The sequence below is a fragment of the Hemitrygon akajei genome, chromosome 15 (genome assembly GCF_048418815.1).
Source record: "Hemitrygon akajei chromosome 15, sHemAka1.3, whole genome shotgun sequence".
Classification (NCBI taxonomy): domain Eukaryota; kingdom Metazoa; phylum Chordata; class Chondrichthyes; order Myliobatiformes; family Dasyatidae; genus Hemitrygon; species Hemitrygon akajei.
Genome location: NC_133138.1, coordinates 38,478,505 through 38,501,666, shown reverse-complemented (window position 1 = coordinate 38,501,666; position 23,162 = coordinate 38,478,505). Strand labels below are relative to the sequence as shown.

At 42.0% G+C, this 23,162-nt stretch overlaps 1 protein-coding gene across 1 annotated transcript in view; it reads left to right on the top strand.

Moving 5' to 3' along the window:
- Window positions 1–23,162, top strand: part of LOC140739549 (protocadherin Fat 4-like) — a 78,130-nt gene that overhangs the window by 11,969 nt on the left and 42,999 nt on the right. Inside the window, exons 4-6 of the mRNA XM_073067943.1 lie at window positions 920–1,077; window positions 4,783–4,969; window positions 16,279–18,654. Of these exons, the coding sequence (XP_072924044.1) occupies window positions 920–1,077; window positions 4,783–4,969; window positions 16,279–18,654 (2,721 nt within the window). The remainder of the gene's footprint in view (window positions 1–919; window positions 1,078–4,782; window positions 4,970–16,278; window positions 18,655–23,162) is intronic.

The window sequence follows — 23,162 nt, the reverse complement described above, 5'->3', positions numbered from 1 at the left end:
ACCACCAAATAGGCCTAGAGATTTAGAGTTGCAAATGTGTCAAGCGATCGCAGAGTATTGCAAGAAACATATGCATTATAATGGGTGATTTTAACTTTCCATACGTTGATTGGGAATCTCAAACAATAAGAGGACTAGATGGGATCGAGTTTGTCAAATGTGTTCAGGAAATTTTCCTTCATCAGTACGTAAAAATCCCAACGGGATAGCTTGTGATTCTGGATCTCCTATTAGCGAAAGAGACAGAGCAGGTGACACAAGTTTGTGCAGCGAAATACTTTGCATCCAATGACCATGGCGACATTAGGTTAACAGTAAATATGCAAAAACATAGGTCTGGTCCACGGGTTGAGATTCTAAATTGGAGAAAGGCCAATTTTGATGGTATCAGAAATTATATGGCAAGGGAGATTTGGGGAAATCTTTTCTGGAAAAGGTATAGTTGGAAAGTGGGAGACCTTCAAAAACGAAATTTTGAGAATACAAATCTTGCAGGTGTCGGTCAGAATAAAAAGTAAGGATAGCAAGTATAGGGAACCTTGGTTTTCAAGAGACACTGAGGCTCTGGTTAAGAGAAAAAAGGAGCTGCATAGCAGGTATAGGCATGTAGGAACAAACGAGTACAACAAGTGTAAGAGAACACTTAAGAAGAACTCTGGATAGCTAAAAGAAGGCGAAAAATTGCTCTGGCAGACAAGGTGAAGGACAGCTGTTTCTACAGATATATTATGAGCAAAAGGATTGCAAGGGGGGGGGGGAAATCGGTCCTCTGGAAGACGAGAATGATAATCCAGGTGCGGTGCCAAAGCAGATGTGAGGAATCTTAAATACATTCTTTGTATTGATATTTACTCAGAAGTTTGGTACAGACACTATAGAAGTAAAGCAAAGCGGAATCATCTTCATGAACCGTGTACAGATAACGGATGAGGAGATGGTTGCTACCCTGAGGCCAATCACGGTGGATAAATACCCAGGGCGTGAACAGGTATCCCCTCGGACCCTACGGGAGGCAAAGCCAGAAATCCAGATAATTTATCTATCCAGCAGAGATAACTTCAAAATCCTTTGTGATAGGTGAGGCACGACAAGATTTGAGGATAGGAAATGTGGTTACGCTGGGTTTTTTTTTTAAATGTCTCTAAACAGAAACCGGGCTACAGAGTCTGACATCAGTTGTGCGACAGTTATTGGAAGGTATTCCAAGGGACCAGCTTTATAAATATTTGGATAGACATGGTCTGATTTAGGATAATCAGCATGGCCTCTTGCATGATAGGTAATATCCAACCAGTCTTGTAGAGTTTTCGAGGAAGTTGCTAAAAAAGTGGATGAAGGCATGACAGTGGCTGTTGTCCACATGGATTGTAGAAAAGCATTTGAGGCAGGTCAAGAAAGTTCAGTCGCTCGGCAATTAGAATGAGGTTGTAAATTGGATTAGACATTGGCTTTGTGGGAGAAGCCAGAGAGTGTGTTAATAGAGGATTGCCTCTCTGACTGAAGGCCTGTGACCAGTGGTGTGCCACAAGGATTGGTGCTGGGTCCTTTGTTGTATGTGATCTACATCAATGATCTGAAATGTAATGTACCTAACTGAATCAGCTAAATTGCGGACAACACTTAAGTTTGGTGTGTACTGGGCAGTGAAGAAAGGTATCATAGCTTACAGAGGGATATCTGGGCTGAAAAATGGCCGATAGAATTTAATGCAGACGGGTGCAAGGTTTAGCAGTTCGGTAGGATTAACCCGGGTTAGTCTTTCACAGCAAAAGCTAGATTAATGAGAAGAATAGTCGAACAAAGCGATCCGATAATTGAGGTCCATAATTCGTTGAAAATGGCGTGATTACGAAGGGGTCGTATGAGAGCTTTTGGCACATTTGCCTTCATAAATGAATGCATTGAGTTCAGAAAATGGGATGTAATATTGAAATTGTATAAGACGTCGCTGAGGCCGAGTTCGGAGTATTGTGTGCCTTTTTGGTCACCTACCTACAGAAAAGATGTAAGTAAGATTAAAAGAGTGCAGAAACGTTTACAAGGATGCTGCCGGGTCTCGAGAACCTAAGTTATAAGGAAAGACTGAATTGGTTTGGACTGCATTCTTTAGAGCGTAGACGATTGAGAGGAGGTTTGATAGAAGAATACAAAATTCTGATTGGAGTAAATAGGGTAAATGCAACCAGGCCTTTTCCACTGAGTTGGACTGCAACCAGAGGCCATGGGTTATGGGTGCATGTGAGCTCGATTTCAACGTTGAAGAGAAGTTTGAATAGGTACATGGATAGTAAGGATATGGGATCCTATGGACCGGGTGGGAGTAGGGAGTTTAATCGTCTTCGACATGGACTAAATGGGCCGAAGGGCCTGTTCCAGTGTGGCACTTCTGTATGGTTCTGTATCTTCCTCCCAAAGCTATTTCTAGCTGAATATGCTTGCAAATGTTTAATCCTTTACTTTTATCCTCATTTGTCGGGCTAGTCATTTATTGAGGATGGGATAACAATATAAAAATGAGGACAGTACAGTGTCGTACACGATGTGCATGATGTAAAGTACCGTACACATCGGCCCACGATGTCGAGTCAGTCTATATAAACCTACCCTACTGTCAATCTGTCCCTTTTTTCCGACTCATGTACCTATCTACTATCAACTACATCAGTGCGTCCCGGGCACTCACCGTTCTCTATGTAAGAATTTTACATCTGACATCTCCCCTAAGGTTACCTCCACTCACCTATCCTCTTATCTTAACCGGGTATTCTCTGGTGTTGACCATTACCATGCTTGGGAAAGGGTTCTGCTGTGCACTCCATGTCTCTCATTTTCTCACAGATACATCGTCGCCTTTCATCCTAATCCCTTTAAATCAAAAACCTTAGTTTGTTCGACCTTTCGTCATAAGACATGCGCTCCTTCAGTTCATGTTCTTAGATGTTCATAAATAATTCTTTGAAAAGACATGCTGCCTGGGAGTGGTTCTGAAATATTTTTGATTTAAATGTCACCTGATGTCATCCGTTTAAACTTCTGCTAATCGCCAGAGCTGAAAGTTACTATTTCCAAATGTAACCCTGAAGGAATAATTTTTCTTAAATCATTCGTTCTGTATATCACATGAACGTGTTATTTCATTTTAAATTTTGTCAAAATTATGCTTTTAAAGATTACAAGGTGGAACGCCTCTACCTTCAGATGAGGCTGAAGAAAGCTGGACCTTGCACATGCTCTCCATTGCACATCCATACTCACGTCATTCTACAAATGTGCAGCGGAGAGCATCCTGGCATACTCTCGACTGCTTGCCACATTCCCATCAGAGAGGAGGCTACATAGTATTCATAATTTAATTACTTAAAACAATTACTTTCCATAAGCAGTAAGGCTGTCCAGCACTTCAATAAACTTACACCGACACTAATTTATTATTTCCTGTCAGTCAATTTATGTTCAACCTGGCGTCAATTTATGGATATACAATCAATCTATGTATAATCTATCTTTTGTATTTATATCTGAAATTACCGGGTAAGAGCATGTTTTATGGTATTTCTACTCCTATGCTGTGAATAATTTTTATTTTAACAGGTTTTTTTCTGCACATGCAGCGTGTCCTATTAAGCTTCATAGACTAGTGTTTTGGCTTCAGCTAAAGATAAGGAGCCATTTGCCCAACTTGGAAATATTCTGTCAGTAAATCGGGATTGTCTTGGTAGTGGGTTGTAACATTCTGCCCGGTGGAATGTTATGGAAATTTTGAGAGAGCTGGGCGAGATGAGATTTTGGCAGGACATAGAATAGTTCGTTATTTTCTCTGAGGAGGTGCGGGGATGAGCACAGGGGAAGACATAGAAACATAGAAAACCTACATAGAAGACCCTTGGAGGATTCCACGCGAAGTGGCAACCCTATAACATGGAGTTCTTTGTGCAGACGAATGGTTTCAAGGAGGAAGCGTAAATACTTCAGAGTTATCCAGTTTGCTCGTGACGTTCCTCGAGCGAAGTTCGATCTGTGGCTAGTGATTGCAATTCAGCGCCGTGGGTAAAACAACCACGGAAACGAGTTCCAACGTTGATGTCATAAACAAGTGAAAATCTGCAGATGTTGGAAATCCGAGCAACACAAACAAAATGCTGGAGGAACACAGCAGACCAGGCAGCATCTATGGAAAAAAGTACAGCCAACGTTTAGGGCCGAGACCCTTTGGCAGGACTGGAGAAAAAAAGCTGTGGAATAGATTTTAAAGGTGGGGTGGGGAGTGGTGGAGAAACACCAATTGATAGGTGAAACCCGGGGGGAAGGGATAAAGTAAAGAGCTGGGAAGTTGACCATATCCCATCCATTTTCCTTCTATCACCGTATCTCCTTGCCCGACCTGGTGTTTCTCTCTCCCCTCCTCCCACCTATTAAATCTACCCTTCAGCTTGTTCTTCTCTAGTCCTGCCGAAGAGGTTCAGCTAGAAATGCTGACTGTAATTTTTCCATAGATGCTGCCTAGCCTGTTTATTTCCTCCAGCATTTTGTGTGTTTATGTGCACATTTAGACTGGTTTAACTGTAATGGGTCCTTTGATTTTTTTTTTCTGTTACCTATTTTTTAAAGTTGAAATATTAGTAAATATTCTTACTTTGTAATTTTGTGGCGGTACACAATCTGTTATTTCCTCACGAATGATAGCTGTGCAAGGGGCAGTATTTACAGAGCATTCATTAATGTGCTCGCATCGGAACATCCCAACTTTCCTGTTTGGTTAAATCCAAATCCTAACGCCCCTAGACTTGTGTTCATTATCGAGGTACGACTGCGCAAGCGCATGGAACGCAGCGTGTTAGACCGGCGGGAAGAATTTAAAAGAAGACAGCTTTATAGAGGGGGTGTAGGAGGAGCGGGCGACGGAATAGAAGTAAACAGAGTAGGAGGGCTTATGTTCAACGGGGTTTCGGCGATAGCAGGTCGAGGCGAGGTAAACTACTTGTGAGGAATAGGATATATGTCTGTGAGGCCGGTGTTCTGTACTGGGTGTCAGATGTGGAATGTCAGGGAGACTTCCGACATCCTGGACGACCACATCTGCGCTAGGTGCATCGAGCTGCAGCTCCTTAGGGACCATGTTAGGGAAATGGAGCTGCTGCTCGACGACCTTCGTCTGATCAACAAAATTGAGGAGGTGATATAGAGGAACTATAGGCAAATAGTCACACCGGGGCCTCCGGAGACAGATAAGTAGGTAACAACCAGGAGAGAGAAAGACAAGAGTCAGGTACTAGAGAGTACCGCAGTGGCTATCCCCCTTAACAATATGTACTCCTGGTTGAGAACTGTTGGGGGGACGACCTACCTGGGAGAGGCAACAGTGGCCACACCTCTGGCACAGAGTGTAGCCCTGTGGCTCAGAAGGGTTGGGAAAAGGAAGAGGATGGCATCAGTGATAGGGGACTCTATAATTAGAGGGCCAGAGAGGCGATTCTGTGGACGCAGGAAAGAAACACGGATGGTAGATTGCCTTCCACGTGCCAGAGTCCACGATGTACTGAAGTGGGAAAGTGAACAGGCAGAAGTTGGGGTACATATTGGTACCAACGACATAGGTAGGAAAAGGGAGGAGGTCTTGAAAACTGACTACAGGGAGTTAGGAAAGCTGAGAAACAGGGCTTCAAAGATTGTAATCTTAGGATTACTGCCTGTGCCACGCGACAGTGAGTATAGGAATAGAGTGAGCTGGAGCCACAATGCGTGGCTGACGGATTGGAGCAGGGGGCAGGGATTCAGATTTCTGGATCATTGAGACCTATTTTGGGGCGGGCCTGACCCTTACAAAAAGAACGGCTTGCACTAAAATCCGAGCCAGAACAATATCCTGGCAGGGAGGTTTGCTAAGGCTATTGGGGGGAGTTTAAACTAGAATTACTGGGGGGTGGGAACCGAACTGAAGTGAGGAAGGAAGGGGCGGTTGGCCCAAAAATGGACAAAGCTTGTAGGCAGTGTGAGAGGGAGAATAGGCAGGTGATAAGAGAAGGGATGCACTCAGACCGATTGTTCGAGATTTGTCTATTTTAAATCAAGAAGCATGATGAACAAAGCTGATGAGCTAAGAGCGTGGATCAGTACGTGGAGCTATGATGTTGTAGCCATTACACAGACCTGGATGCCTCAAAGACAGGAATGGTTACTTAGAGTGCCAGGCTTTGGATGTTTCGGAAGGACATGGAAGGAGGTAAAGGAGGTGGGGGGGGGGGGGTGCTGCTGATCAGAGATAGCGTGACGACTGCAGAAAAGGAGGAAGTCATGGAGAGATTGTCTACTCAGTCTCTGTAGTTGGAAGTTAGGAACAGGAAGGAGTCAATATTTCTACTGCGTGTTTTTATAGACCTCCCAATAGTAACAGGGACATCGTAGACCAGATAAGGAGGTAGATTGTCTAAACATGTAATAATAACAGGGCCGTCGTGGTAGGTGATTTTAATTTCACAAACATTGATTGGCATCTCCTTAGAGCAAAGGGTTTAGATGTGGTGGAGTTTGTTAGATGTGTTTAGGAAGGTTTTCTGACATAATATGGAGGTAGACCTACAAGAGAAGAGGCTGCACTTGATCTGGTATTGGGAAATGAACCTGGTCAGGTGTCAGGGATTTCAGTGGGACAGCATTTTGGATATAGTGATCATAATGATATCTCCTTCACCATAGCATTGGAGATGGATAAGAGCAGACAAGTTAGGAAAGCGTTTAATTTGAGAAAGGGGAAATATGTAGCTATCAGGCAGGAACTTGGAAGTATAAGTTGGGAAAAGATGTTCTCAGGGAAATGTACAGCAGAAATGTGTCAAATGTTCCGGGGATATTTGCATGACGTTATGCATTGGTAGGTTGCAATGAGACAGAGAAAGGATGGTAGGGTACAGTAACCATGGTGTACAAAGGCTGTAATAAATGTAGTCAAGACGAAAAGACAGGCTTACGAAAGGTTCAAAAAACTAGGTAATGATAGAGATCTAGAAAATTAAAAGGCTAGCAGGAAGGAGCTTAAGAAAGAATTTGGGAGAGCCAGAAGGGGTCATGAGAAGGCCTTGGCGAGCAGGATTAAGGAAAATTCAAGGTGTTCTACAATTATGTGAAGAGCAAGAAGATAAGATGGGAGAGAATGGGACCAATCATGTGCGACAGGGGAAAAGATTGTATGGAACCAGAGGAGATAGTGAAGGTACTTAATGAAAGCTTTGCTTCCGTATTCACTACGGAAAAGAACCTTGGCGATTGTAGGGATGAATTACTCCGGACTGAAGAGCTTGAGCATATATACATTAAGAAAGAGGATGTGCTGGAGCTTTCTGAGAGCATTAAGTTGGATAAGTCACTGGGACCAGATGAAATATACCCCAGGCTTCTGTGGTAGGCAGGGGAGGAGATTGCTGATCCTCTGGCAATGATCCTTGCATCAATGAGGACGGGAGAGGTTCAAGAGGACTCGAGGGTTGCAGATGTTGTTCCCTTATTCAAGAAAGGGAGTAGAGATAGCCCAGGAAATTATAGACCAGTGACTCTTACGTCAGTAGTTGATAAGTTGATAGAGAAGATCCTGAGAGGCAGGATTTACCAACATTTCAAGAGGCATGATATGATTAGTAATAGTTAGTATGGCTTTGTCAACGGCAGGTCGTGCCTAACGACCCCGGCTGAATTTTTTGAGGATGTGACTAAACACATTGATGAAGGTAGAGCAATAGATGTAGTGTATATGGATTTCAGCAAGGCATTTGCTAAGGTACTCTATGCACGGCTTATTGAGAAAGTAAGGAGGCATGGGATCCAAGGGGACCTTGTTTTATGGATCCAGAACTGGCTTGCCCACGGAAGACAAAGTGAGGTTGTAGATGGATCATATTCTGCACGGATGTCGGTGACCAGTAGTGTGCCTCAGGGATCTGATCTGGGACCCCTTGTCTTCGTGATTTTATAAATGACCTGGATAAGGAAGTGGAGGGATGGGTTAGTAAATTTACTGATGACACAAAGATTGGGAGTGTTGTGGATAGTGTGGAGGGCTGTCAGAGATTACAGTGGGACATTGATAAGGTGCAAAATTGGGCTGAGAAGTTCAACAGATGGAGGTCAACCCAGATAAGAGTGAATTGGTTCATTTTGGTTGGTCAAATATGATAGCAGAATATAGTATTAATGGTAGGACTCTGGGCAGTTTGTAGCATCATAGGGGTCTTGTGGTCCGAGTCCATAGGACGCTCTAATCTGGAGCGCAGGTTGTCTCGGTGGTTAAGAAGGCACACGGTGTATTACCCTTCATCAACTGTGGGATTGAATTTAAGAGCCGAGAGCTAATGTTCCAGCTTTATAGGACCCTGGTCAGACCCCACTTGCAGTACTGTGCTCACTTCTGGTCACCTCACTCCAGGGAGGATGAGGATATATAGTAAGGGTGCAAAAGAGATTTACAAGGATGTTGCCAGGATTGGGGAGCATGTCTTATGAAACAAGTTGAGTGAACTCGGCCTTTTCTCCTTGGAGCGACGGAGGATGAGAGGTGACCTGATAGACGTGAATAAGATGATGAGAGGCATTAATTTTGTGGATAGTCAGAGGCTTTTTCCCAGGGCTCCAATGGCTAACACGAAAGGGCACATTTTAAAGTGCTTGAAAGTAGGTATAGAGGAGATGTCAGGGGCAATTTTTTTTACGCAATGGGTGGTGAGTGGGTGGAATGGACTCCCGGCGACGGTGGTGGAGGCGGAATCGATAGGGTCTTTTAAGAGACTCCTCGATAGGTACATGGAGCTTAGAAAAATAGAGGGCTATGGGTAACCTGAGGTAATTAAAAAAAATAAGAACATGATTGGCACGACATCATGGGCCGAAAGGCCTGTATTGTACTGTAGGTTTCTAAGTTTCTATGCTTCTATCGAGGGCTGGCTTCTCACCGGTACCATGCGATGCTCAGTCCCGTGGCTGTTAGTCAGAGTTAGCTAATCAGCCAAACCGCGGTGAGAGGTTGACATAGTTATTATGATTTTTATTGTTATCGTGTTATTTATGTTTTGCGTGTTTTGTTTTCTTCGTGCTGCATCAGATCCGTAGTACCAATTATTTCCGTCTCCTTTGCACTTGTGTACAGAAAATGACATCAAACAATGTTGAATATTAATATTAACTTGAACACAAATCAGAATGGTAGATATGAATGGCTATTTGAAAGGCTCCAAAAACTGCTAACACTTAAAATGTAGTGGAAGTGTTGTTGCTTCATTTTCCCTGTTGTGGAATGAAACTGGGAAGGAGGCAGGGAGAAGGGAGGGGTAAGGAGAGGAAAGCACCAGAAAAACATTGTAATGATCAATAAACCAATTGTTTTGAATCAAATGACCTTGCCTGGTGTCTCAGAGCCGGGCGCGTCTGTAACTGCGTCACCTTCCATTCCTGGCACTCCTCTCTGCCACCCCCTCCCACGATGCACTGCACTCGCCATTCCCAACATCCTTTGCTCCCGCCAGACTTACAAGCTCGCGCTCTGCTCCACAACAAATTTGGAGCAATGCGCTCTGCCTGTGGAATTTTGTTGCTGGGCAGATTCGCTATTCTATTCATAAGATCTGCAACGGGTGCCATTATAGGGAAGATCGCAACTGATATCGACTTCGAGGGAGAGCAGCTTATAGATTTAGGGAGGTGTGAGTACCAAGGAAGCAATATATTAGACAAGGAAATCTTATTTGTGAAGGTAAGAAAATAAATCGACAGAGTGCAGCTTTGCTGATGGGTACACTGATCAGCATGTACCCCGACTGGATATTGCATTAATATTGAATCTCATGCTTGAACCCTCTCCCTCCCACCTTTAATTTCTAAGATTCAAGATTCAAGGTTGTTTAATGTCAGATCCAGTGCACAAATGTAAAGGAGAACGAAATGATTGTTACTCCGGACCCGATGCTGCATAGAAAAAAACACAATAAGATAAAACATATAACAATATAAAACACAATAAATAAAAGTACGTGAGATAGCTTATGCGCATAGATTTCTAGTACGGACATAAATTGACACTAGGTAGAGCAGTCTTTCAACATGAGGTGACTCTGACCGAAAGTGATAAGGCTGTGGTAGTGCGGTGTGTGGTGGTGTGGGTTAGTGGGTCGACGTGTTGATCAGCCTAACTGCTTGGGGAAAGTAGCAGTTTTTGCGACTGATGTTTCAGGCATGGTTGCTCCGCTGCCTCTTCTTTGATGGGAATGTGAGTGAGTTTTGCATCCGGTTGAAGAGGAGATTCCCGGTTATATGACAATGCTTCTACTTTTCCAGAATCGGCTCGAAATATCGGAGTCTGGGGAACAGGGGTTGCGATTCCATCTCGAGAATGCGCACAATCCGATATTGGATACAACCGTTTGCAACCACATCGCCTTCTTCCGAACGGTTATTTTGTTTCTGGAACTACGATTGAACACTGGAAAGAGAAGCTGCTTGTATTGATGCTGCGTCGTCACTTGGATAGAGACAATATAACAACACAAAGAATACCACTGAAAGCCAAGGACGACCTAAAGCCCGTAATCTGCGGTGCCAATCAGATTATAATCATAGTGAAGGATGTAAACGACAGCGCCTCATTTTCCTCCGCTGATTTTTAAATCTATTGGGGTTCGCACGCAAAGGAACCTTGAACATCATCTTCAATGCCATTGATTTAGATGGATATTTCGATGGGTGGTAACATTCTGTATTCCTTCGGTGAACATATTTCGCCGAAAGCACTGAATTTTTTTGTTTGTTGTGGATACAAAAACTGGCGAAATCTGAGTCAAGGGAAATTTAGGTTATGAAAAGAGCAACGACATTGATTTTAACATACAGGCGGCGGATAGTGGTTCAGGAGCAATTGTGGGGTATTCCTGGAAATTCTCGACGTGAATGGTAATGTACCTGAATTGCTGTTGGAGCCTTTGTCAATGACAGCTCCCGAGACCATTCCGAGTGGTACTTATACTGATTTGTTCGGTATGCACAGATGATAAAGACTCGTAAGAAAACAGACAAGGACAGGTACAGTGTTACATTCTAAAACAAATGCCTTTTGTACTCGAGTTAATAAAAATTATAGACTTATTATTACGCAGCCACTGGATGACGAACATTCCTCCTATTAAGAAATCATTATACCTGTACGAAATCAGGCTACCATGCACTCGCACCCACGAAACGCTTTCGAGTACCGGTTCCAAATAGAAATCAGAAAATGCTGCAATTTACGCAATCTATATACACGGTCAAAATTATATAGAAAAATGTTTTGATGCCTCTATATTCCATCTAAGGCATTTGATCCGGCTACAGGACTGAATGCACGGCCGATATGTTTTACATCCTGGAATGTCACGATTCCTCGACGACCTAATACAACAACAACTAAATTCCCAGCAAGGGTCATATAGACACAAACTAATTTTGGATTATGAATGACTTTTAAAAAACATCAGATTCCAGTGGAGTGCAGAACTTTGGAGTCCTGCCGCTCTAGAATAATGCATTAGCGGATGCTTTTATCTTTGATAGCTTTGGGACAGTGCCTAGAACCATTTTTTTATTTTTGCAATGTTAGACATCTTCGCTCTTGAGGTTCATAAAACCGGGAAAAAAATTTGGGTAACCAATAACAATGTTCAGATGGTTTTCGCTGCTATTTTAAGATAAGACTTATCGTTTAATGGAACTTAAAAGGACCGCAGAAACCTCGTAACTAGATTGAAGTGTTCGGAGGTGATCCTCTCTCAAAACTTACGCTATGGATCATGTTCAATGCTGCATTCGATGAAGGCACAATGCATGCGCTCCAAAATGCATATTTCGTCCAGAAGAAAGAATATTGTTCTGAATGAGTGTATCGATAAATAAAAATGAAAGATAAAATCTGAAAGGCGCACCTCTGCTGTTTGGGGGGAGACAGAGACATGTTACTGTATCTTACAGTGGGACTCTTAAGTTTCTGTGGTGTTTATTTCAAGTTAGTGTGCTATGAAATTTCTCTGTATGTATTTTTGTTAATTATAATCTTAAAGAGGTTTTGATATTATGACCAACAAATATACAGAATATAATAATATATTTTAAAACAACATTTCAGAAGGTTTTGATATAACACTAGAAACCGTAAGCAGTTTCTCAATGTGTATTATAATCTTGTCATTTGTGGCACGCTCTGTAGCACTTTGGTGTCTGCGACAAGACTGTGGTTTTCAAGTGTCTTGATTTACGATGAGTGCGCAAACATAGCTATGAAGGAAGTTAATGGCTCTGCCGCGTTAGTTTTGCAGGCTATACGTGCTCTTTGCGTGGAGGTAATGAAGGCGTTTGTTATTAGTTAAGGGAAGAGTTGTTCTCTTTACTCTGGGAAGTACTTATCTTTCAAATTAAAAAAAAATCTAACATCAGTCCATTATCAAATCGTCATTCGGTGCCAATTGTGAACAATTTTGCTTCCTCTTTCCTTAAATGGCAATGAAATGTCTAGAGTACAACACTGACGAAACGTGTTTCGAGTTAGCTTATAAGGCCGCGAAAGACACCACAAAATATCAGTCTTTCTTTTCAGGACAATGGTATTTTGACTATTCCCTAGTGTCTATGCTTGTACATATTTATTCTAATAGAAAGAGCCTTGTGCGTAAATATTGAAAAGCGGCGATTCGGCAAATTTAATTATATTTCAGGCACTTTTTTGTTCTATTCTCACCTTAATTCACTTTTCAGATGACAACATCTATTTTAGTTTCAAGAAATCTCAAGATCAAATTGTTGAATTTTAGTTATCTCAGCCTGGATAACGCCAGTAATCCACATTCTTAAATTGATGTCCTCGAATGTCCTGTAATCACCTTAGCCGTGAAAGCACCCTCGGCAAGCATCCTTTGGCTGTACTGGGATTTTGCCAGTTTTTATAATAAGATTTTTCTCAACACAGAATAGTCTGTCTGGTGGAAACTTGATCCGTTCAGGGTACATGTGCTGTTATGTAGGTTGAAGCAGCTAGAGTGACGTTGATGCAATGTATTCTGAGGGGAAAAAGAATAATTTAGATACCTGATGTCGTGCGTAAAACGTGGAAAGCTACGACTTGGATGATGTCATAGTTTTTGAATGTTGTTGATATAGCATATCGAAGTGAGTGGAAATTGTCCAATTACAATACTATGCAGTACATTGCTGATGAGGGAAATGTTATACAGAATCGAGAAGTGAGACCATCGTTCGTAAAAGCCCACATTTTAGCCAATTGGTGTACCGTTTTATTTCATCCAGCAGTTTCTGTGAAGTTCTTTATCGGTGGTAAAACCCAGCTAATTAATTAATTAACTAACTAACTAATTTGATGATACAGGGCAGAGAAGGCTCTTTCGGTCTGACGAGTCATGCCACCGCAGTAATACCTGACAAACCCAATATAACCCTAACCTAATCACAGGACAGTTTTCAATGATCAATTAATTTACCCGACTGGTCTTTGGACAGCGTGAGGAAATCCGAACACCACGGAAAACCCCTGATTTGAAGGGGAGGATGTATAGACTTCTTACAGACGGTAGTGGAATGGAACTCCGAATTCCGGCGCCCCGAGCTGGAATAACGTCGTGCTAACAGCTATGCTAATGGCTGAGACTTGAAGTAATGCAATTCTAGCTAGATTTTATATACCCCTATGTTGTTGGTGATGGTACACACCTATCCTTGAGTTGCGTTTGTCACTGCATAAGAAAAAGTAAGGTAGTCATGGAATTTGGCACTTGTGTCACTGATATCTTTAGAGTAACGTTGTGAACCGGCTAATACAGTGTGATCATGATCAAACATCCACAGTTCTAACATTATTATAAGCTGATGAAATAACTGAAGATGGCGTCGCAGGTGTGGTGCAGTGTCCTATTGATTTTGAAGTGAATTGCAGAAAGCAAAATTACTGTGCTTTTCTAGTTCATTAAAACAATCTGTGACAGTTTATGGGTGTTTCAACGAATTTATCAATTCGAAGACTGTTCTTTACACATAATACTTGATTTATTTCTAGTTGCTTAAAAATTGTATTTTGTTCATATATACTTGAAAGCTATTAAATGGCCCTGGCAACTATGATAATTGACAAAGCTGAAGGAAAGGCTTTGTTGACCATTAAAGTTTCAGTGGAGTTTCGAGACTGCTGAAGTCTGAAATGTTTAAAGCTAGACAGGAACTCTTTCGGTATATACAGCCACAAAACACAGGGCTGCAGAGCCTACTACTCGCAGGTAACTGCTCACCTATAGACGCATCAGCTATTGGTTCCAAAATAATTAGATAACACTCTCATTCTTGTCCCAGACAAAGCAACTTCAGCTTATGGGAGCAAAATGGAAAGAGAATACACATTCTGAACATCCTCCGCTTAATTCTCCTATTTGTCTGTAAGTAACCACCGAGCGTACTGCAACATGTGCGAGAACTACTCATATATTTTCACGATACGCTTAACGTCTCTGTCGTAAAACAGAACTTCCAGACAATGTAACTGTAAAACTGCCACGCGACCGTGACTTGGACAGGAGGGAAAAGGAGCGCATTTTGGTCGTAAGTTCTCAAATCTAGTTTTAAAAGCCGCAGTTTCTGGGAAGCAGACATTTGGATGGCCTCGAGTGAATTGCAAAGTCCGAATGAGTAAATGACCATGTCGCTAATTAAACCACATTAAACGCACACGTTTCACACTACTCTATCGATTATTTCATGAGGCACCTTTCTTCTATATTACTTTCTGAGCATTTCAGAACGTTTTTTTCATTTTATAGCCTATTATATAGCTATATATAACTCATTTTACATATATGTCTTTCTTAATTGAAACTTGCAAATTCTTGCTCGTTCCCTTAATCACTTTACCTACCTCGTCCACAATTGTCAGAGTTTATAATTGTACAATGCTATTTTGGGGTACAGAGTATCTCTAAATTATCCGTGACACTCTGTATCAGAAAGAGCACAGGAAACACACCTACGTAAAATCGTCTCAGAAGGAAAATTATTGCAGCGGCATTCTCACTGACACTGACCAAATGTCAGATGTCAGGGTAACCCCTCTTCACATTGTCCCTTCAGCTTAATAATGACCAAATCTTTTGCTGATTACAATTTTTCCACTTATCATGTTCTCTCTCCACGGCTGTTTTCAAATCTATTAATAGTTGATTATATATTGTAATCTGAAGTTATCTGGTCACAGTTCAAATTTTAACATTAAAGAAAACCACAGTTAGACTTTATAGCAGACGTTTAGGATTGACGTCATGTGAGGACAAAACCATATTTACTAATGGGTTCTTTCTGACACAAACGTAGCATTGCTTTTCCACACTTAATGCTTAGTGGACTGAGTGTTTCCATAATTTCCTGGCTTTATTTCAGATTTCGAAAGACTGCAGTTATTATACGTCACTAGATTATTCGTTTATTGATAGCTCGTCCAAATAATGTATCATCTGCATTTTCGCTGTCTCAATAAAATCGATTGATAATTTATTCTTGAAAACAAAAAATGGCCATCCTTCTCGTTTGACAATCCAAATTAATGTTATTGGAAAATCAAGAATCAATGATCGGAGGCACATGTATAATAGATCTACATTCTTGAGCACCATGCGTTCGCATATTCCACTCTTACCCGCTCCCCAATATGTTCTTCATACTTATTCTTTAAAATATTAATGTAACTATAGTTGCGCATCGACAGAACACCAGCTAGACGGGGAAGAAAGTATCAATGTTAAAAGAAATTCCATTGTGCAACAATAAATACTGACCATGCATGTCTTGCTTTAAGGAAGGGGCATATTTCTGATTGGTGGAATATCAATAATTTTCTCCACCAACCAGGAGCTGAGATGTGCTCAGTGATCCGGACAACCCCCTTCGTGACTCAGCCGCCATCACACAGAACTAGGTGCTGTAAAAACTGAAGCGCCAGCAGCTTCGTGACATTATTGCAAGAATACTGGAGCAATTGTAGTCAGAATGCAGGTATCCTAATGAAGTAAGTCGTACGGTTCGAAACATACGCTTGTATTTTATGTATCGTCTTTGTTCAGTATTGCAACAAATGACTGTTAAAAGGACAATGAAGAATACAATCAGGGCCTGAAACTGTAGGAATGACTACTACTGGAAATGAAATATAAAATATATTGGATGCAGAAATGCCAATTTATGCTTTGTGTGATGGGCCTGTGGGATATTGTCTCTGGTCAGATTCGCTATTCAGTCCCCGAAGAATTGCAGCCGGGAGCCTTTGTTGGGAAAATCGCGGCCGATTTAGATTTAGATTTGAGGCAGCTCTCGGCTCGTAGATTGCGGGTAGCTCCCAGCCCAAGGAAGCTCTATTTTGACGTGAATTTAGAGAGTGGGGTTTTATTTGTGAAGGAAATTATCGATAGGGAGCAGCTTTGTGGGTCGAATCTCGATTGTCGCTTATCGTTAGATATTGTGCTTGAAAAACCCCTGAGCCTGTACCAGGTGGAAGTGGAAGTTCTCGATGTAAATGACAATGCCCCTTATTTCCAAAAAAGCCAGTACAGTCTTAACATCTCTGAGTCTGCCGCACCGGGAATGCGATTTCCTCTTGAACCTGCACTGGATCCGGATATTGGCACTAACGCCTTGCAAAGCTACCAGCTGCAGCGTAATGATTATTTCACTCTGGACATACAAATGCGCAGTGGAAAAGGCAAGTGGCCAGTGTTGTTGTTACAGAAACCTTTGGACAGAGAAGTAACATCAAAATATATTTTAACCTTAACAGCCAAGGACGGTGGTTTGCCTCCGCGATCAGGAACGGTTCAGATTATGGTAACAGTGACGGACGCAAACGATAACGCTCCTGTTTTCTCTCAGTCGGTTTACAGGGTTAGTATGTTAGAAAATGCACCAGCAGGTACACTGTTAATCACGTTAAACGCCACTGACCTGGATGAGGGTGTCAATGGAGAGATAACATACTCTTTTAGTAGTCATATTTCTGCTGCAGCCCGTAAACTGTTTGATCTGAACTCCAAAACTGGTCAAATTAGACTCAAAGGGAAGTTGGACTATGAAGTAAGCAATGTCCTGGAGATTAACATACAGGCAATGGATATGGGTCCTGGCTCCTTAACCGAATACTGTGACGTAGTAGTGGCAGTTACCGACGTGAATGATAACGCGCCGGAGGTGACATTACGGTCTTCCTCAAGTACAGTTCCAGAGAACTCTCCAGTCGGGACTATCGTAGCTCTGTTCAGTGCAGAAGACAAAGATTCGGGACGGAATGGTCAGGTACAATGTCACATTTCAAATCAGTTATCTTTTAAGCTGGATTCCTCCACTACGAACTATTACAGAATTCTTATAGAGCATTTGTTGGATCGCGAAAGTACCCCGATGTATGATATTAATATTATATGCATGGATGCAGGGGACCCTCCTCTCACTTCAAAGAAAACAGTCCGGCTAGAGGTTACAGATATAAATGACAACGCTCCAAAGTTTTCACGGTCGATCTATACAGCAAATGTTATAGAAAACAACGTTATTGGGGCTTCTATATTCTCCTTGACAGCCTTCGATGCAGATACTGGAAATAACTCACTCTTGAAATTTTCTGTCGTGGAGTCTCAAGTTCAGAATTTCTCTATAGCCTCCTTTGTTTCAATTAATTCAGCGAGCGGTGTTATCTGCGCTCGAAGATCTTTTGATTACGAGCAGTTGAAAAGTTTCCAGATCCATGTTCAAGTGCGGGATTCTGGTGAGCCAGCGCTCAAAAGTAATGCTTCAGTGAACGTGATTATCCTTGATCAGAATGATAATGCTCCAGTGATTACACATCCTTTACCCGAATACGGGTCAACAGTAATAGAAACAATATCCAGGTTTGCAGAACCAGGATCATTGGTTGTTAAAGTATCGGCCACTGATGACGACGCTGGTCAGAATGCTCGACTCTCTTACGATATTGTTCAGGCTGCCCATCGTAACCTTTTTACTATTTCTGCGGAAACTGGTGAAATTTGGACGATCCGCCGTATTTTGAACAGAGATGCCTCTAATCAAAGATTGGTAGTTGTAGTAAAAGATAATGGAATTCCATCCCTCTCTGCCACAGTGACTATAATGTTGTCTGTTGTTGGGACTGATAGTGAAACATTCTCCAGAGTCAGCAGTTCGTCATCAGATCCAATACTCACTTCTGAACTGAGCCTTTCCTTGGTAATAGCTTTGGGAATAATATCGAGCCTTTTCTTCATAATTTTAATCATCCTCGCCGTTAAAGTTCACAAAAACAGGAACGGTATAGTATACCAGCACGACTCCCTGGGTACGTGTTGCTTTGAATCCAGAAGCTCTTTCAATGGAATTCAGAAGGCCAGTAAAAGCCTTCAGATGCATCCGAACTATGTTGAAGTGTTTGGGGGCGATCCGCTCTCCCAGAGGTTCCGTTACGAGTCATGTTCGACATTACAATCTATCAAAAGAGACTGCATTGTCCCCAATAACTGCAGAATTTCTGCAGAAAATAATTTTGCGCTTAATGAATCTATCAAGAAGGAAAATACAGAAATGGTGAATTCTGAAAAATACAGTGTTTCAGAGGTGAGTGGTTTTAAACAGAGAAGAAAATAATCACATGCTTTTCTTTGAAGCAGGTGTGTTTTGTGAACAACCATAATACAAAGGTATACGGCGGAGTAGATAGATCTCGCGGTTAATATTGTATGCATTTTCTACCCTAATTTTATTTCCAGTCAACTTTTTAGTCTTCTGGTGAAGTTTTCTAGCACAGTCGCTGTGTAGCTATATTGTGTTGTGTAAAACACTCTGGGCAATGTTCCCGAAGTCTCCGTGATTCTGAGTGCTGTTTTTAAACTTGTTTAGAAGCACTCTCAGAGGTAGATCAGTTGGCAACACGCACAACAAGAATCTTTGTCTAAGAACACAAACTGGCATGCCATGTGAAGTAGCAACTCGCTTGCTTTTCTTCCAACCTACACATTGTATTAGGTACTCCTGATGAGATCCCTTGCTATATTGACAAAGATTAAGAGAGACGAAGTAAGCATTTTGCAGAATGCTCTCGTTTAGGCCGTCTTGGTGCCTTCGTTGTATGTATCCACTCTACTCCTACATTCAGTGTCGAGAAACAGAACTACAGAGATCACCCATTCTAAGTTTTGCCCTTTCTCTCTCTCCCCCCCCTCTCTCCCCCCCTCTCTCTCTCTCTCTCTCTCTCTCTCTCTCTCTCTCTCTCTCTCTCTCTCTCTCTCTCTCTCTCTCTCTCTCTCTCTCTCTCTCTCTCTCTCTCTCTCTCTCTCTCTCTCTCTCTCTCTCTCTCCTCCCCCCCTTCCCGCCACTCCATAGAGCTCTGTGATTCGCTGAAACTTTTGCTTAAGACCTTCCATCACTGGTGAGTTCTTTATCTCACTACTGCATCGTTCTGTTTTTTTTTCCTTTTACTAACCGACCTTATTCATCCTGTTCTACTTATACCCCACCAAACTTTCTGAATATCCGATAGGCGATCTTTATTCTCACCTCCTGCCAGCTACCTGCTCCCGCACCAACACCCATAAAGTCAGACCTGTTCAAAAGTATACGAAGGGAAGAAAATTAGAGGAGCCCGTCTCGAGGTCTTGCAAGCCTCTCCAATTATTTAATGAAATCGTTGCTAATCAATGCTGGCAGTTTCTATGCTAGACCCCATCATCTTCAAATCATCTCCACATTAAATATAATCTGACCTCTACTACATACAGCGGCTGAAACTTGCATTCCCGAAAAGAAATTTATATGCATCTGTTTTTAAATCATTTTCCTCTCATGTTATATCTAAGTTTCTTGTTTTCCCACTTTAATTTAATTCCATAATAAATGAAAATATTATGCAACGTACAGAAAATCCTGGAGGAACTTAGCAGGCCAGGCAGCATCTATCGAAGTGAATAAACAGTCGACGGTTCGGGCCGAAACACTTCTTCAGGACTAGAAACGACAGGGAAGTTGCCAGAATATAAAGGTGGGGCAGGGGAAGAAGTAAATCTAGAAGGGTATAGCTGAAGCCATTTGTCATTTCATGCTGCCTTTGAGGGGGAAACTAGATATCTAAAAAAGTTGTCTCCATTATCTTCTGAACTGCTGCAGTGTTAGATCTTCAAGTATGCTTCTTTAGTTGCATAAGTCACACGGATGTCCTGATGGAAGTATCAAAATATAATAGCGTCTTACTAGGAGTTTGTTCAAATGCGTAACTATTGTCCACGCAAACTTTGAATGCTCAAGCGATAAACTCCGTGCTTGCATTTAGCTATCCAACTGCTGTTCTTTTACCTTCAGGGTAACTCAGTTATAGTTGGATTGCATGATTTAACATTGAGATATCAAGAAGTTTATTTAATTCGTATAGGGGTTGATTATTGTCACATGTAACGAGATACATGAAACAGTTGCCTCGCACACCGTCCATCCAGATCAATTCATTGCAACAGTGAATTAAGGTAGTACAAGGTAAAACTAAAAAACTGTGCAGAATAAAGTGTTTCAGTTACAGAGGAAGTGTAGTACATGCAGACAAGGTGCAGGGTTATAACGAGCTAAAATGTGAGGATGTGTCTATCTTATCGTATTACGGATCTAGTCGATAGTGCAATAACAGCAGGATAGAAGCTATCATTGAGCTTGCTAGTTCGTAGTCTCAGGCTGTTGTATCCTCTGTTAGATGGGCGTGGACAAGTTGGAGAAGGGAGCATATCCGCAGTGTGTGGGATCATTGACTATCTTGGTTGCCTTACCGAGGCAGCAAGAGGTCCGAGATGTGTCCACAACTCTCTGCGGTTTCTTGTAGTTATGGCAAAGTAGTTATTATATCATGCTGCGATGCTTCTCAGATTTAGATTCAGCATCAAGTTAACTTATTTATCACATGCGCATCGAAACTTATAATGAAATGGGCATTCGCGTTAGCAGTCAACACAACCTAAGACTGTGCTAGGGAGAGCCCGCAAATGTCACCACATATTGTGGCGCCAACATAGCATGCCCACAATATTCAGCAGTCTGATACAAATAGCAACAACAACAGAAAACACCATCAAAACAAAATCAAGCAAGACTGTTTTCCTCTCTCCTACCAGCCCACATAGTCTCTTACACACAGATAATACTCCAAACACTGGACAGTTCATCTCTAGCTTCCAGTGGACTTGCAGACTCTCAGAGCCAGAGCTTCGACCATCGGGCCACGACAACTGGACTTCGATCGACCTTCGGGCTTCGATTTTCTTTATTGACCGTAGGGCTCGCCGATGACAGAACCCCAAACTCCAGCTCGTTTATTTAGTATTGACGAGAGAAATTGGTGTTTTCAAATCAGGGTAACGTGTCATAGATTGGTTAGCTCTGCCAGTTCATTTTTGTTGTAAGAGCAGGAGCATGATGTAACTTTTAAAAATGCTTCTGAAGAGGCTTCTGTGTGGCATTGATGTGCACTCTGCGGTGGACAAGATAAGCTTCTAACCACTTTATGATTTTCCAAATAAGCGAGGAGCCTTGTTTGAATTGTGTTCAGCTTTGTGAGCGTGGCTGGATTTTCTCCTCACGAACAATGGGCAATATCCTTGTGAAATATTGTTTTCCCCCTTTATCATAGTGGAAAGGCTACAGAACATCACGATAACTCACCAAAGGGTGGCATCTGCTCTCCTTTCATAGCCAAAGTATTCGTGTTTTTGGTTATATTGTGTCACGTCATGAATATGACTTTCAAGTCAAGTCACTTTTATTGTCGTTTCGACCATAACTGCTGGTACAGTGCATAGTAAAAATGAGACAACGTTTTTCAGGACCATGGTGTTACATGACACAGTACAAAAACTAGACTGAACTACGTAAAAAAAAACCAACACAGATAAAGCTACACTAGACTACAGACCTACACAGGACCTCATAAAGTGCACAAAAACATTGCAGGCATTACAATAAATAATAAACAGGGCAATATGGCAAGGTGTCAGTCCAGGCTTCGGGTATTGAGGAGTCTGATAGCTTGGGGGAAGAAACTGTTACATAGTCTGGCCGTGAGAGCCCGAATGCTTCGTAGCCTTTTCCCAGACAGCAGGAGGGAGAAGAGTTTGTATGAGGGGTGCATGAGGTCCTTCCTAATGCTGTTTCCTTTGCGGATGCAGCGTGTAGTGTAAATGTCCGTGATGGCGGGAAGAGAGACCCCGATGATCTTCTCAGCTGACCTCACTATCCGCTGCAGGGTCTTGCGATCCGTGATGGTGCAATTTCTGAACCAGGCAGCAGTGATGCAGCTGCTCGGGATACTCTCAATACAACCCCTGTAGAATGTGATGAGGATGGGGGGTGGGAGATGGACTTTCCTCAGCCTTCGCAGAAAGTAGAGACGCTGCTAGGCTTTCTTTGCTATGGAGCTGGTGTTGAGGAAATGGAACATGTAAGATGTTCCATTTTATCTGATGAGTTCTGAAACTCAGAATCATAGTGTGTGTACGCACTGAAGGCAACTTAATGCATTTCGAGGAAAAGCAGTTAATTTTGGTACTGGAGGTAGACAACCCACATTATTTGATTAATATATAAACATTGCATTGTTTAATGGAGAAGCACTGCGTTTTGTAAAGGACTTGGTGAGTGTGACCACTGAAGTTTCCTTATCTGAAGTATATTGAATGCAATTCAACAATTTGTGGTCGTCAGCAAATTTCCACATGTAGCATGATTGCGATGTAGAGACCTAGTCAATGTTTTGCGAAATCACACAGATTATTTCTTGGTCTCTGTATTCTCAGTCCTCAATAAATAGCATTACTTTTCATAGTATTAGTTTTCCTCGGAGGAGTGTGTCACAAACAAGGACAATATTTTGCGCATCATTGAATGCAGTAGAGAAAAAGACGTTGAGAAATCTCTTGAACCACTACAACACTTATGGTGTTTGTTCAATAGCCATGGGCTATGTCCCACTGTCATGCATGGTCAGCCGTGTTCTTGCTAGAACTTTTCAAAGTGAGAAAGGAATAGTGAAATACTTTTCCCTATCAAGTTGGTAATTGATTTCGAGGGGTAATAACCAAGCAATGTCGTTT